Source organism: Camelus ferus, chromosome 17 (assembly GCF_009834535.1).
Source record: "Camelus ferus isolate YT-003-E chromosome 17, BCGSAC_Cfer_1.0, whole genome shotgun sequence".
Classification (NCBI taxonomy): Eukaryota; Metazoa; Chordata; class Mammalia; order Artiodactyla; family Camelidae; genus Camelus; species Camelus ferus.
In genome coordinates, this window is record NC_045712.1 from 39,661,040 (window position 1) to 39,675,859 (window position 14,820).

Here is a 14,820-nt window from a genome sequence, read left to right on the forward strand (position 1 = left end):
AGTCAAGGCCAGGGGCTGTAATGGGCAGGGGCTTCTGGGACCCATGGTGTGGGGAGGGGAGAAAGCAGGAAGGGGCTGCAAGAGGGAATGCAGATGGGTGGGAGCTGGCTCTGGCCACTGGGGACTCTATCCTTCCCAGATTTAGGCCGTCTGACCAGTAGTTTCCTGGCGGAGATTCTTTCCCACGTGCAGCACTCAGCTGCAGGGCTCTCGGGGACAAAGAGTACACAGCTGCGGGCGGACAGAGGTGCACCCAAGGCCAGGTCTTCCACCCCAGAAATAGCTTTCTGGCCACAGAGCCAGTTGTGTGCATCTGGGGAAGTGAACTGGAGGGAGATGAGGCTGGGAGGCATGAAGGCAACCAGGACCATTATTGCCCTGAGGGGTTGTTCCAGGCACATGTTCTGAAGCCCCAGGGGTGGGAGCCAGGGCCAGAATGAGGATGGACTTTCTCACAGAGCTGTCCAGCAGGGCTGGGGGAGGCAGCGAGCGTTCCATCATGAAGGTGTACAAGCAGAGATGAGATGTATCAGATGGGACCTTAGAGCATGCTGTCCCCATCTCAAAGACATCGTCTCATCCGGGAAGCTGGTGTCCGCGGGGACATCTGCCTATCTCCCAGAGTGCCTCCTGTGGTGTCCATCCCACGGGGTGCGCCAGACTCCAGTTGCAGGAAACAGCCTGTGCCAGCACCCATTTGAAGAGTAAATATTAGTCTTTTCAAGAGCTGCCTGTTCTCTGTCACTTGGCATAGAGGACACTGAGCTGGGGGTGGGGGGACCTCTTGGCCCCAAGCCCAGGAGTCTGTGGGCCCAGGTCACTGCTGCATTGTAGCCCCAGGGAACCACCCTCACCAAGTCCGGGCAGGCATCCTCTCCTGGTGACTTCGACAAGCAGTGGTCTCTGGAGCCCCTACCTAAGGGAGGTCTGGATGGCACAGAGGCCCCAAGCCCTAGGACGTGGTTCTCACATACTGTCCATGCTGCTCCTGCAGAGGCAGGGAACTGGATGTTTTGACCTGGACCTCAAGGTCTCTGGGCCCCAGTTCTGACGTATATGGTTTAAAATCCTCTGATTACCAGGAAAGGGGAATGACCTGTCCCTGCTCCACTGTCACCCCGTGGGGAGACATCCTCCAACCACCCCAACCAACAGAGCACCCCTTACCCTAGTCCACCTTCCTGCCTTCTTTCTTCTATAATCTTACTCATTTATTATCAATTTTTTCATTAGAGGATCAGCTCCGGGAGGGCAGGGCCTCTGCTGTGGTCACTGCTGCTTTGACATGTGCACCCAGTCAGTTCTCAGTAACTATCTGCTGAACGAATACAGTGACATTAATACTTTGAAATTGTTAAACTAAAATAATTCTCAGCCCCTAAACCCTGAAATTGGACTCTGAAGCCCCTCCACCATCACAACTGGGGAAGGGTGGGGATAGGTGAACCTGTTTTGGGGAGAAGGGAGGATAGAGGCAGAGGGAGGAAAGCACTGCTCCCCCCCCTCCCCCAGTGGAGGAGTGGTGGGAAGAGGAGGAGACGCATCTCTCGGACATGGGTCCAGGTCTCATCCTCTGGGATGAAATCTTGAACAGAAACTGAAAGCTGAAGATGGAAGGGGCAGGTATCCCACTCTGCGTTGAAAGACAGCCCCTCTAGGCAGCCTGTGGGCCTCAGATGGCCCTGCTGGGTAAAAATGGTGGAGCTACAGACTTGATGGCAAGAAGGTCGGAGTGTGCCCCTTCTGGCAAGCCTTCCTCAGCTCCCAGAGGCCTGGAAGTGTCCAGAAGTCCCTGTGTGCCCCATGGAGCATGGAGAATGTGGCTGAGTTGGGACTGGTGGGCCTGTATTGGCACCGCCATGGCCAGTGGTTTGGTGAGGGCAGCTCACCCCCAAGGCTAGATGGAGGCACGGCTGAGACTGGAGGAGCCAGAGTGAACCCAGGTGGAGCCCTGGCCAAGAGAACAGGCTACGAGCTCATGAGCTGCGAGCACGCAGCCACCAAGATCCTAAAAGAAGAGACTAGCCTAGCTCTGTGCCAGGTTCCTCCTCTCTGCCTCCAGGAGGCCACCTGTACTGGACAGTCTGCCTTGGATCCTCTGCACCTACATTTGCCAGCTCCTGCAGGAATGACAGGACCGTTCCCCATCTCAGATGTACCACACAGCTCTCACTTTCTACCCTAGTCCCTCTGGCGTCATGGTGTGTGATACCTGCTGGGACGCACTGACATGCAGGCCCATCACCCCTGGAAGTCTGAGGGCGTTGCCATGGGCATACCTCGAGCCCCAGGTGGTGGAGGCCAGTGGCTACTGCTCTCCTGTCCCTCAAGAGGACTATCCGGAGGTATGTTCTGCCCTCTCCTCGGTGAACATGAGTTCCTGTTGGCAGAGCAGCGACCAGCTCAGTAACTCACTTGGATTTTGGCTTTCTCTATTTCCCTGTGTCACACTTCTCTGTCCCTTCTTCCTGTTTCCTGGTGGCAGGCTCTGCTTTCTGGGGACTCAGGCCTCAAGGCCACTTGAACATCTGTGCTAAAATTGTCTATAGGAATTCGGCCTCCCTCTCCAGCCTCTTCATATGCCCCATGCTGTGGGGGCTAGAAGACTAAAGATTACCTTTCCCAGACCCCCTTGCTGCCGGAGATCTGGGTGCAACTGAGAGGGAAGTGCCGGTCAGAGTTGGGTGGTGGAAGGGAGATGGAGGCCACTCTTCCTGCAGTGCAGTGGCTGCTGAGTGGGATCTGGCAGACGTGAGCTTTTGCAGCCACAGGACATTGTGTTCTTTCCACTTCCTTGTCACCAGCTTAATGGCTGTTCATTAAGGACATTGGCAATAATTTCCTACAAGGTGGCAGCTAGGGTGGTGTGACCATGAAGCTAGGTGTGCCCTAGCTTCTGTTTCTCCAAACCTTTATAGGTTTAATTTCCTATGTTCAGTCTCTTTCTGCACAAAAGACCTAGAGTGTTTTCTGTTTCCTTCCCTAAATTATGACTGCACTATGACGACCAGACTCAGGTGGAGGAAATCTGAAAGGTCCCATACTTACCCAAAGAGCTGTCCAAAAGGAGATTGAGAGTCAGTCTCTTGGCTGCCTACTCAACAGCTGTCCTCCCTTATCAGATGAATCCTTCTTCCTTATCAAAGCAACCTCCTTCTGGAAGCCTGGTTCTCTCTTGCAGCCAGGGCTTGGGTACGTGACCTAGTCCTGGCCAAGGAGCCTGAGGAAAGTGCACAGAAGGCGGGTTCTGGGATAGCTTATCTTCCTGACAAAAGGAGACAGACAGGAAGCAATCTCCCCACTGCCAGAGAATGGGGTTCTGTGAGAACATGATGCCTGGGGCAGCAGCAGCCATCTTGCAATCAGGAAGGGATAAGTCTGCAGACAAAAGTCAACATACTGAGGATGGCAGAGGGGACAGGTAGAAACCACTTAGGTCTGTGTTGACATTGTTGAGCTGCTGAATTAACCCTGGAGCTCCCTACTTCTAGTGGGCATCACCATGGTAGGACCCCTCCCCTCTGGGGCACGTAGAGGCTGGTTCAGAGTCTTCAGAGTTTTTTCCATGCCAACATCATGGGCTCAGAGATGCTAGGACCTCTGGGAGCTGGGCACGGACTAGGGTGAGGCAAGTGAGGCATTGTCCTTGGATGCAAAATTTAAGGGGGTTGCAAAAAACTCAGTAGGTAATCAGGGAAAGGGTATATAGCTCAGTGGTAGAGTGCATGCTTAGCATGCACGAGGTCCTGGGTTCAGTCCCCAGTACCTCTGTTTAAAAATAAATAAATAAACCTAATTATCAGCGCCCCCCCCAAAAAAAAACTCAGCCGGTAATCAGGATAAAGAATATTTTAATGTAATATTGTAAAAAAGCAAACCTATTGTAAAAATACAAAATGAATAAAAAATACCTGGATTTCAAAATAAAGACAATAGGGAGAGTATAGCTCAGTGGTAGTGTGTGTGCTTAGCATGCACGAGGTCCTGGATTCAATCCCCAGTACCTCCATTAAAATAAATAAACAAAACCTAATTTACCTGCCCCCAATAAAAAATGATTTATTTATAAAAAAGATAATTAAAATGAAGACAGTAAAGATTCAGGGCCACCAACTTGTTCTACTTTGCTGTTTACACACAGGGCAAACCCATGACACCTGTGACAGTTCATATAATGAGGCAGGTTCTGGGACTGAGAACCGGATTCAAAGCTGGGCTATACCAATGACTTGCTGGCAATCCCAACCAAGTTCCTTCTCTTCTCTGGACTTTATTTGTCGTGCATGGGGGATGAGGCATTGCCAGGATGGCCTCCTGACTCATCCCCATGACTTCAGAGGTTACTCTCCCTCTTCCTGAAAGGCTGCGTCTCCAGGGCCGTCGACTCTTGGCTATTAATATCTCGGCCATCCCTGGCCTGATCAGGGTGTTTAATGACTGCCAGCTGTGTCTCTGGCCCCCTCCCCCAGGAGAGATAAGAGCAGTTCCTGTTCCCACAAAGGCGGGGGTGGTGGGCAGGTCATTGCTCATTAAAACAGGCCCTGGGCAAGTGGTGGGAATGTAGGCACTGACAACTCCTCACCCAACCTGGCCCTGCCTGCCAGCTGGAGATGCCAGGAGATACAGACTCCCTGGACACCCCAGAGGCGGCCCTGGTCTCCCTACCTCCTGCCGGCCCTGTCTCTTTAGGTCCTGATTCCAACAGCCTTAGGGCTTCTCCCCAGATGTCCCACAGACACTACCTTCAGCGTGTCCCTAACCAAGCCCTCCCTCACCTGGATGATGGACTGGGAGCTTTCCCTCTGCCTTCTCCTGGGGCCCTTCTCAGCAGCCACAGTGGCCTGTCCCAAACCCACCCTCATTCCCTTGGCCTCATTTAACAAGTCCCCACTGGGTTCCTGCTGCCAAGGGCCCCCAGCATCTGCTGACCCAGATTCAGGTGTCCCTGTCATCTCTCATGCCCCTTTGGGATATGGAGACTTCTACCAAGTCCTCAGGGACAAGCCTTCACCCAGGAAGACGCACCTTATCCATTCTGCAGGCAGTCTACTCACCTCAGAGTGGCAAGAATCATCCATATGGTGGCGGCATGGTGGGGGGCACTTTGTCTTCCCAGAGGGGAGGCCACCTGAGTTAACTGGGCTTTGCCCTCAGGTCCTGGGGTCAGGCTTGGTCAAGGGCCAGGGCCTAGCCTGTGGGCAACCAGAGGTCTGGTTCTACCTGGGCCACAGCTGGGGCTGGTGCAGGGATCACTGTGCCACAAGGACAGGAGCCTTGGTCTGAGGGCCAGGTTCTGTCTCCCTAATTCCAGGCTGTCTCTGGGGTCATCAGTCCTTTGTCCTCACCACCTCCTGGCCCTTGTATCTTGCTCTGAAATGGAGCTGAGGAGAGAGGCCTGCCCTCTGTGTCATCAGATGCTTGGGTCCCTAAGGCCAACCGTGATGAAGTCCTTGAGGCAGCCACCAGGTGGCGATAGAGATGAGCTGGTCTGGTGGGACAGTGCCCTACAAGGCAGGAGAGGGAGCTGGAGAGAAGAGGGGGTGCAGGAGAAATTCAGCTCTTGGTCACCTCTACTCTGCTCCCAACCTGCAGGCCTCGGACAGTGTCTCAGCTTCTCCCCATTCCTGAATGCCCTCCACCCTTCCTGAGGGGCTTTTCATCTCCTGCTACCTCCCAGGCAGGGCCCCATTTCTGTCCTCCATTCTTTTGTCCCTGTCTGGGTCTCTCTATGTTTTATTCACTTTCCACCCTCCTGGCTGATAACTTTGCTTCTCTCCCTAGACGTAACTCACTAATGGTGGGATTTCAGGCATGGTGATGGATGGGCTGGGTCCAGGCGGGAAGTTTGCAGGGAGGGAAACCCAGGGAGGTCAGCTGGAGCAGTGGCTCTGAAGACTGTCTTGCTGACTGACATCATCGTCTTCACCCTCCAGCCTCAGTGTCTAAACCTGTTTACTAGCCATATTGTCTCTATTTTGGTGACATTTGTTCTGTCCTCCATCTACCTCCTCTTGGCTGAACCCTGGATGGTGGCACCCTGGTCATCTCACACCCCATGTGCTCCTTGGGTGCAGGTACCCACATGTAACCATTTCTGGGGTTGCACACAACTCTGTTGGCTGTTTTGTCTTGATCCAAGAGTAGAACTGTCTCTTCTTGCTTGGATTTAGGGGGTAGGGAGACACTATGAGGACAGGGTATAACTTCACCACACTCAGAGGACAGAGGGTACCACTCAACAAGATGTGAGTTGAAAGCCCTTAGAACTGTGTTTTTCACATGGAAGCCAGAGGGGTGATGGTGTCTGGCTCCAGTGGTGTTTTGGACCAGTCTTCCTCAGAATACGGGTAGATGGCTGCAAGCTGGAGGCTGGTTTCCATGTTAACCCACATGGGAACAGCAACCACTAGGAAAACCAGTCAGTCCGACCCAGTGTTTATTGTTGCACAAGCCTGTTTGCAGTCCCGAGGGGATCTTCTGGCTGGGGTGTGGGTAGGGAGCTGTGTGGCCACAAAGGTGCAGTCAGACACAGGACATGACCACCAGGCTCTTGTCCAGATGATGCATGGACCAGAGGACTCTTCAGCCACACTCCCGGGAGGGTGGGGTGGGGATGGGGTTGTGGGGGTGGTGGTAATAATAATATCAGTGGTGATACAAATAACCAAGAGGATCCAGCTTGTTACAGTATATAAAAGTAGTTAGAGACTGTGCTTTCACTTTCCCATCAGCAAGATCTGAGTTCAAATCCTGTCTGCGTGATAAGGTGAGGTACCTGCTCGCTGTGAGGCTCACTTTCCTGATCTGTGAAATAGGGATGGTAGTTCCCACCTTGCTGGGTTGATATGAGGATTAAGGAGTCCATGAGTGCACACCTCTGAGCCTGCTTCTAATAGTTGGCACGTAGGTGGGCAGCCAAGGGCAGTTCCCACAGCCCAGAGAGATGGGTAGGGCTGGTGGCAATCTCCTCAAATTGCTGCAGCCGTCCCGGGACCACTCCACTTCAGCAGGGACTGTGGAGATAGCTGCCCTCCTCTAACTAAAATTCCCTGTTACAACTGGGCCTGGCATCTGCCAGAGGCAGAAAAACTCTTTCATCTCGATTTGCTGGCTGCTGTGAGGAGGCATTCCAGGCAGGGACTGCATCTTTGGAGAGATGCCCGAATGATGATGCTTAACCCAAAGGAACTTGGCAGCAATGGTAGAGCTTCAGGCACTGTCGAGGTGGTGGTGGCAGGTAACCTTTCCAGGCAAGACCTTTGTGCCCTCAGATCACATCATGTTCCCACGTGCATTGTCTGGGGATGGGCGGTTGCCTTCCTCAGATGGATCATGAGCTACCAGGGGGTGGAGTCAGGTGAGGGTATGCAGATTTCTTGCCCTTGATTGGCAAAGGGGGCATTTAGCGGGTGGAATCTGAAGACTGAGCTCCACTCCACGTCTTCCAGGTAGGAGCTCTCGGTGCTCCTTCATCTATGCACCCTCCTTTCCCCAGGCCGGCACAAGGGCAGCGTTCTCTGGGGGAGTCTGGACAGTGATCTGGGGGCCTGGGCAGCCTCTGAGCCTGGAACTGACCTTGCCCGGTCAGGCCTTTGTCCCCGGTGCCGCGCGGGGTGTATGGGTGTGGGCGGGAAGGGCCGCCCTGTGCCCCTGGGCTCCTGGTGGTCAGACCAGGGAGACTTCGGCCTGGAAGCTGGAGGAGCGGCGCGTGCCAGGGCTGACGCGGGTCAGCATAGAGACTTGCGTGCTGCACGTGGCCCCGTTGCTGCCTCCAGATGGTTGCTGGTATTTGGGATCCCAGCCCAGGACACCCTGCAGGTGCCAGCGCCGCCACTTCCGCCGCAGCTCTGCCTGCACCTGGGAGAAGGGAGGGTGGTCAGACCCGCCCCTAGGAAGCCTGCACAGCTGATTGGGCTGCACCCCATTTAGGGTGGGAGCCAACCAGTCATGTCCTCTTGGAGAGTCTATTTTGAGAGACTGGACGCTACCTTGGCCTGTGCAGAGTTGGGACCTCCTAGAAGCCAGGTCAAATCAAGGGACTGGAGTTGGGGGAGGCGAGAGCCAGAGAGGATCAACGAATGCAGTCCCGAGAGGGAGAGAGAGGGATGCTGCCTGGAGGGGGCTGAAACCCATTTTCTGATCCCTGCCCTCTAGCTCACTTAAGCTCATCCAGGTAGATTTCTGTGTTTAGTAAGCAGGGCTCCACAGTGACTCAACCTCCACTTGCTGCCTCCACCCATCCCCACACACTCTCCACACAGCACTTCTCAAACTCTGATGTGCACATGAATCCCTGAGGTTTTCTTGTTTGTTTGTTTGTTGGGGGTGGGGGGTTAGGTTTATTTATTTAACGTTAATGGAGGTACTGGAGACTGAACCCAGGACCTCAAGCACACTAGGCATGCACTCTACCTCTGGGCTATACCCTCCTTCCCTGAGGTTTTCTTAAAAAGCAGATGCAAAGTCAGAGGCCTGGGGTGGGCCCAGAAATCAGCATTTTAAACAAGGTCGTAGGTGCCATCACTGATGTACTAGTCTGAGGACCACACTTGGAGTAGCAAAGTTTGACCCTTCTTTGCTCTGCACATCCCATCAGTGTTTCTGGACATTGGGGCTACCAGAGTTCTGTTCCCTGGCCTCCAAGGTCTGGGAGGGGCTTACCTCGCCATTGAGGAAGCAGTAGAGGACGGCAACCACAAAACCCTGGAGAGGAAGGGAGCAGGAGAGGTGAGGTAGGCAGACCCTGGGAGCCCCCAGCCCTCCCCCCCCCCCGCTGTGTTCCCCTGGTTAAGCAAAAGGCTAAGCACACAGTAGGTTTTTAATCAATACTTATTACGATAAAAAGATTGGAGTCCAGTGGCAAGGGGCCAAGACCCCAGGTGAATTCCTGTAAAGCCCAGAGAAGAACGCAGCCTTAAGGTGACAGGTCATACCTGGAAAGACCCCACGACGAGCTCAAAGACCATTTTCACTTCAGCCTTAAAGTTGTCGGGAAAGAAGGCGAACATGATGTAGTGCACTCCAAACAGGGGGATCAGCAGAAGGGTGGACTTGGCGAGCCTCCTGGGGACAGGGGAGGGGCAGGCAGTGGGTATAGGTGTGACACGTGTGGACATGTGGGGCACAAACGGGAACAATGACCAGATGTGTGAGGATGCACTGTTGGTCCCGATAAGTACTATGTCCGCATCTGTTTTTGTTGCCTGTCTGCAATGCTTATGTCCTGTCTTGCCCCACAGCCGTCTTTGCCTGGACGGGAGCATGAGAGAGAGGGAGAAACCCCCCTATTTTCACTTTCTGATGGACAGTATAAAGGAGGGCCAGTGCTGACCCCCAAGGATGATGTGTGATAGTGGTATTTCAGGCTCTGTGGCCAATAATGAGGATATGTTCTCGAGCAACAGGAGATCCTGGCTTCCCCTCCCCTGGTCTCAGTTTCTCCAGTCTATACAGTGGAATAAGTGTATGCTCAACAGGGTCAAGTAACAGAAGTGGGGCCCACTGTAAACTCAGAAGTGCTTTGGGTGCTATAAAGTGCAATGGGCTCACGAGAGACCAATTCTCCACCGGGAAGGAAGGCATCTGGGAAGGAAGTCTTTGTGTTTGGGCTGCTGACCACTTGCCCAGGGCCTCTTGGGAAGATGGTGGGTTTGTGCCTGGTCACCAAGGATGACTCAGGGTCAACTAACACAGCCCTCTTTGGCTTCTCTGCTGTGTCCATTTCCCTAGGAAATGCCACCTTTTCCAGGATTGCATCCCTTCCCCTGCCACCCCCCTCCACCTCCCCACACGAATACTCCCAGCATTCTTTGAAGGACCAGCTCCTCCTTCACTGGCCTTGTGTGCTCAGCAGTGTCCACAGTCACTCTAAATGACTCACCCCCTCTCCCGTGCAGCACGGCTCATCCTGGTTCAGACCCCCAGCCACCTGACCTCAGTGCTGGTCCCCCCCAGTTCTGTTCTCTGGCTAGGAGAGGTCTGAGGGGTAGGGTGTCTCTCTGCCTCTCTCTCTCTTGCCTTGGCAGTCAATCCAGGGAAGCCTAGACCTGGGCCTGAGGACCCACAGCAAACTGAGGGCAGGGAAACTGGCCGTGTCCCTCCCACTCCTTCCTGGACCTGGTTCGCAGCCAGACCCATATCCTCCTGAGCACTGCCCACCTCCCCTTGACTGCAAACCTATCCTATGCGCCCGAGGCTGACAGATGGAGGCTTTCTTTAAATTGAAGTCTGGTGGGGAGGTGGAGAGTGGGCGCTGACAGCCCCTCCGCGGGAGCTCCGTCTCCTACTCCCTCCGCCCTGTCTGCCTGCCGACAGCTGTTCAATTTCCACCTCACCCACAGGGACCTGGCGATGACCAGCTCTGTTTCCGATTCAAGCCCTTTTGAGCAGTTGTACTTTGGGGAAAACAAAGCCCCCCAAGTGAAAGAGAGGAAGAGGGGGCACAGGCCTTGATGTGCTACCCCTTGGCAGACTGCAGACCTCTGCAGGGCCTTCCCTTCTCAAACTGGAAGGGAAGCTCCGCCTCCACACCCCGGGGAAGGGAGGGGGTGCCATCACACCAGGAACGTGAGTCTTAGTCTCATCAGGGAGAATCACAGGCTTCTAGAATAGAATCCTAAATCCAGCAGCTCGTGACATTCTAACCAGGAATCTTAGAACCAGAACACAGATTCCCCTGAGAGAAGCCAGGCCAAGGAGAACATTCTAGAATCCCAGGCCCTTGTGGGATGCTCTAGGTTTGTCTTGTGTGTGCAGCTGATAATCCCCCGCTCCTATCTGCGGGCACTCAGACCTACTTACCCTCCCACAGTCACCCCCTTCATGTTTCTTTAGTTCTGTCTGTAAGCCTTGTTCTCATGAAAACCTGCCTATGCTCCAGTCCCTCCAAGCACAGAACAGCCCTCACACCTTTCCAAGCAAGGATATGACCCCTGTCCCATGGACACTGTGCCCTCCCCCTGCCAAGGTGATGTGCTCCAAAGCCCTTGAGGAGGAGTGCGTGTCAGTTTCCTCATCTGTGAAACGGGGACAATTTAGAGGAGACTGTACGGATGAAATGAGATGATGCCTGGAAACCCCAGGGCATTCATCTACTGTGCGTTTATTTTGCCCCGTTTTTTTCTGTGCCAGGCACATGCCTGGGACTGGGCACATAGTGTGAACAGGACAAACGTTATCTACAGTCTTCTCAAGCCCTCTGGCTTGGCAGCAGATACAGAGTCGGGCAGATCAGTCGCTAGGTAAGTCATGCAGGAGAAGCAGACCTGGGGCTCAAGGGCCTGGGGAGGGTGGGGCTGGGCAGGGGGACTTGTGGACTGAGCCAGGCCATGGAGGCGAAGGTGGGCAAGAACAAGGTGACTTTTTGATGACTCTGGAGGGGGACTTCCAGGGGACATGGGATGATTGAGGACTGGGGCTGGGGGATCTCTGGAAGGCTGGGGCCCTGGGCCCATACTCACGAGTATGGGCGGCTGTCACTTTTTCTGACATCTGGAGGCCGCAGTTTCTGAACCAGGATTCCGATGATACGAATGAACAGGATGAAGTTCACCTGGTGGGCGGGGGCCAAGTTCAGGTGGTCAGAGCAGGGTTGCAGGGTGTCCAGCCTCCCCCGGGCAGATAGCCATTCTGCTTCCCCAGGGCCCGCCTACCCTTCCATCTTACCTCTCCCCTAGCTCTTCCCCTTGGGGAAAGTGATCCAGGAACACTCCACATATCTAAGGGCTGGGCCTCCCCTTCAGCTTTCTCTACTTTAGAGGGGGAGCTGGTGGGGAAGGGATGGGGAAGGTGCCGCATTAGCCGTTGGGAAGCTGAGGGTTCAGTTCTAACCTAGACACAAATTTCCTATGGGGCCTTGGTAAGTTGTCTACCCACTCTGGGCCTCCATTTCCCCATCCCTGAGTGGTGGGAGGGGGCCTTACCAAGATGGAGGCGAGGATGGGGGCCTTTATGATCCACCACAGTGAGGAGTTGATGGTGTCCCAGCATCTGGGCAGGGTAGGTGGGGGGAGAACCAGAGAGGTTGTCCTCAGCCAGATAGAAAGAGCAGTCCTTCCATTGTCGCTGGCTCTGCCCCCAGACTCTTTAGAGACCACTGGTCCAGAGTCTGCTACTCCCAGGGCCCCCTCATCCCACCCAGGGGAACTGTCCCGAGTGATGGCAACTGGTTGGGGGGGGGCAAGGTGACAGCTCACCCATAATCCTCAAAGTGGATCCTGATGATGGTCCACACCATGGTGAATGTGCTGGGCACCCCTGTGAGGGCCAAAGGAGAGAATCGGAGGAGATGGCATGGGAGGCAGAGGGAGAGGGTGAGGAGGAAGAACCAGGGAGAGAGGGGAGGGTGGGTTTCCAGTGCTGCCACCTGCAGTGGCATAGTTTGTTCACTGGGCTAAGATGCTCCACCCAGGGGGTGAAACTGAATGCCTGAGGGGCTGTGTCCACCTAAAGGGGGAGTATTTTTCTCATTTTATCAGAGGTACTGTATTGACTAGCAGTGGCCCTGTGTGTTTCAAGGGCTAAAGGGGAAATGGAAGGATGTTCAGGGAACCTGTCTGTCCCACATGTCAGCCAGGGGTGCTCTGCAGCCAGGGGGCACCTACCCTGTGGCCAGACATTGAGGGGACTTTTCTCAACCCTTGGCTGAGCGCCTTGTACGTAGGACCTGCCGCGCAGGAAGACCTAAGGCTGCAGGCTGGGTTGGCCCCCACCCCCTAGTGAGCTCCCCAGGCCTCGCCCCCTCTGTCCCCAGCCTAGCTGCCCTCCCTGGTACCATACCCCATCCGATGAATATGTACCCCCAGAAGTACTTCCGCTCGGAGAAGAAGGAGACGGCGAGCAGGGTGTGCAGGTAGAGGCCCTCCACCAGCAGCCAGAAGAAGTTGGCCATGACACAGTACTGGAATAAGACAACGGCTGCCTTACAGCCCACCTACAGGGGGAGGAGCAGAGAGGGTCTCACTGGAGCTGACAGGGGTCCCTGCCTGCCCACATCTCTGGGGTGACAAACAGATCTGCAGTACAGCCAGCTTAATCTCTTTGTTGTTTTTGTATTATCCCCTTAAAAATTTACTCAGTGGTTTTCCCATTATCCCTAATTTTAGATCATCTGATGCTTTGGAATAAGCTTGTGATTTTGATTCTGTCCAATAGTTTATTATCAATTCATCTTCCTATCTATATATCTATCCACCCACCTACCCATCCAGTCATCCAACTACCCACCTATCCATTTATCCATTTATTTACCCACCCACCCACTAGACATCCACTGCCACCTCATCCATCTACCCATCTACCATCCATGCAGCCATCCATCATCTATCTATCTGCATCCAGCATCTTCCCATCCATCAGTCCATCCACACACTCACCTATCTTTCCATTCATCTACTATCCACCTACTAGACATCCATTGCCAACCCCTACACCCACCCATCTATCCATCCATTCATCTGTCACCTGTCCATCAGTCTGCCCATCCATCCATCCACCCATCTACCCACCCACCCTTCCCCATCTAGCCAGTTGTTCTTACTTTACCCATCTATCCTTCCACCTTTGCAGTCATCCACACACCTGTTTACTTAGCCACCCATCTACCAACCCACCCACTTAACCCACCCTCCCCTACCACCTGCTCATTCATCTTATTCCAATTAGGATTGAAGGTAGGAAGAGGTATGAAGGAGCATTCTTGCTTGCATTAGGAAGAGTCCCTTGAATGTGTAGGGCTGGGGACCATGGAGTAGGGCTTAGATAGAGTCGTTGGGGTGATGGGGATGGAGAAGAGGGAAGATGCAGGGGGGAGGAGAAATGAGGGAAAAGAGGAGAGGAAAGGGATGATCATTCCTCCTGGGGGCCAAAGGATCTAGTGGAAGAAAGGGTGGGTGAAGACAATGAGGAGTCAGGGAGACCCCTGAGCAGGGCAATCAGGGACTCTGGACAGCCCATCTGGCATGATTAGAAGCTCTTCTGGACCCTCTGTCCTCTCCCAGAAATAGTATCCCATTTCAGATCCAGTCCAGATACCTGTGAGCCAGAGCTTAAAGCCACCCTCCTCCAGGATGCCCTCTGCTTTCTCTCCTCCCTGTGCCCTGAACACAGGTTCCCACCCTCCCTTCCTGCACCCTTGGCTTTGAGACATCCTCAGAGAGCAGCCTACCCTCCTCTCCCAACAGTTGGAACGTCCCTCTTTAGGTCTTACTTCAGTCCTTCCTGCTACAGGCTTGTCTGTTTCCCTCACCTTCCCCCATTTGCTTTACAACAAGAGTAACTCAGCTCTTTAGCAGGACGATTATCTGTGCTTCTTCTGGCCTTAGAAAAGCCTCACAGAGCTGCTAATGAATAGGGAAGCCGTTTTCCACAATTATCCTTAACAAGTGTGCCGGAGGCTGCAGGCTGCTCCCCGGGCTCCAAGGCTCACAATGCACAGGTCTGAGCCCAGCTCCTGATTCCCAGCTCCTCTGAGGAGCTCTGGGAATGGCCAGGGTGGCTCCCTTGCATGTTCCTTCCCATGTGTCAAGATGCCTGAGATTTCACCATCACTCTGGAGAGATTCAATTTCAGTCTTTAAGGAGAAGGTACTGCTGACCCCCGAAATAATGCACTGCCTCTGAGGTCGCTCATGAGGCAATGAGTCACTCACCACAAGGAGTGGATGGGAGCCAGGGCTGGTCTCAAGCTCTCAGTCTTAGCTCGGGGGGCACTCAGGGAGGGGACCTTGGGCTCAGAATCACCTGGAGATGGACTCCTTAGTGGTGGGCAACGAATTCCTTAAATGTTCTCTTAACCTCCCTTTCCTGGGCAGGTCCAGAAGTG

The 14,820-nt window shown here is 54.0% G+C and overlaps 1 protein-coding gene across 4 annotated transcripts in view; it reads right to left on the minus strand.

Annotated features, from left to right (window-relative positions):
* Positions 1 to 6,419: 6,419 nt before the first annotated feature.
* Positions 6,420 to 14,820, minus strand: part of VIPR1 (vasoactive intestinal peptide receptor 1) — a 32,177-nt gene continuing 23,776 nt past the window's right edge. For 2 of the 4 annotated variants that reach the window (XM_032459115.1, XM_032459116.1), the window contains exons 7-13: positions 12,778 to 12,931; positions 12,195 to 12,255; positions 11,922 to 11,988; positions 11,460 to 11,551; positions 8,934 to 9,063; positions 8,662 to 8,703; positions 6,420 to 7,857 (exon numbers count right to left, since the gene is read on the minus strand). In XM_032459115.1, coding sequence (XP_032315006.1) covers positions 7,666 to 7,857; positions 8,662 to 8,703; positions 8,934 to 9,063; positions 11,460 to 11,551; positions 11,922 to 11,988; positions 12,195 to 12,255; positions 12,778 to 12,931 — 738 coding nt within the window. In that variant the 3' untranslated portion in view covers positions 6,420 to 7,665. Of the gene's footprint in view, positions 7,858 to 8,661; positions 8,704 to 8,933; positions 9,064 to 11,459; positions 11,552 to 11,921; positions 11,989 to 12,194; positions 12,256 to 12,777; positions 12,932 to 14,647; positions 14,776 to 14,820 lie in introns of those variants that run through there. The other 2 variants (XM_014556395.2, XM_032459118.1) reach the window with 2 other exon arrangements.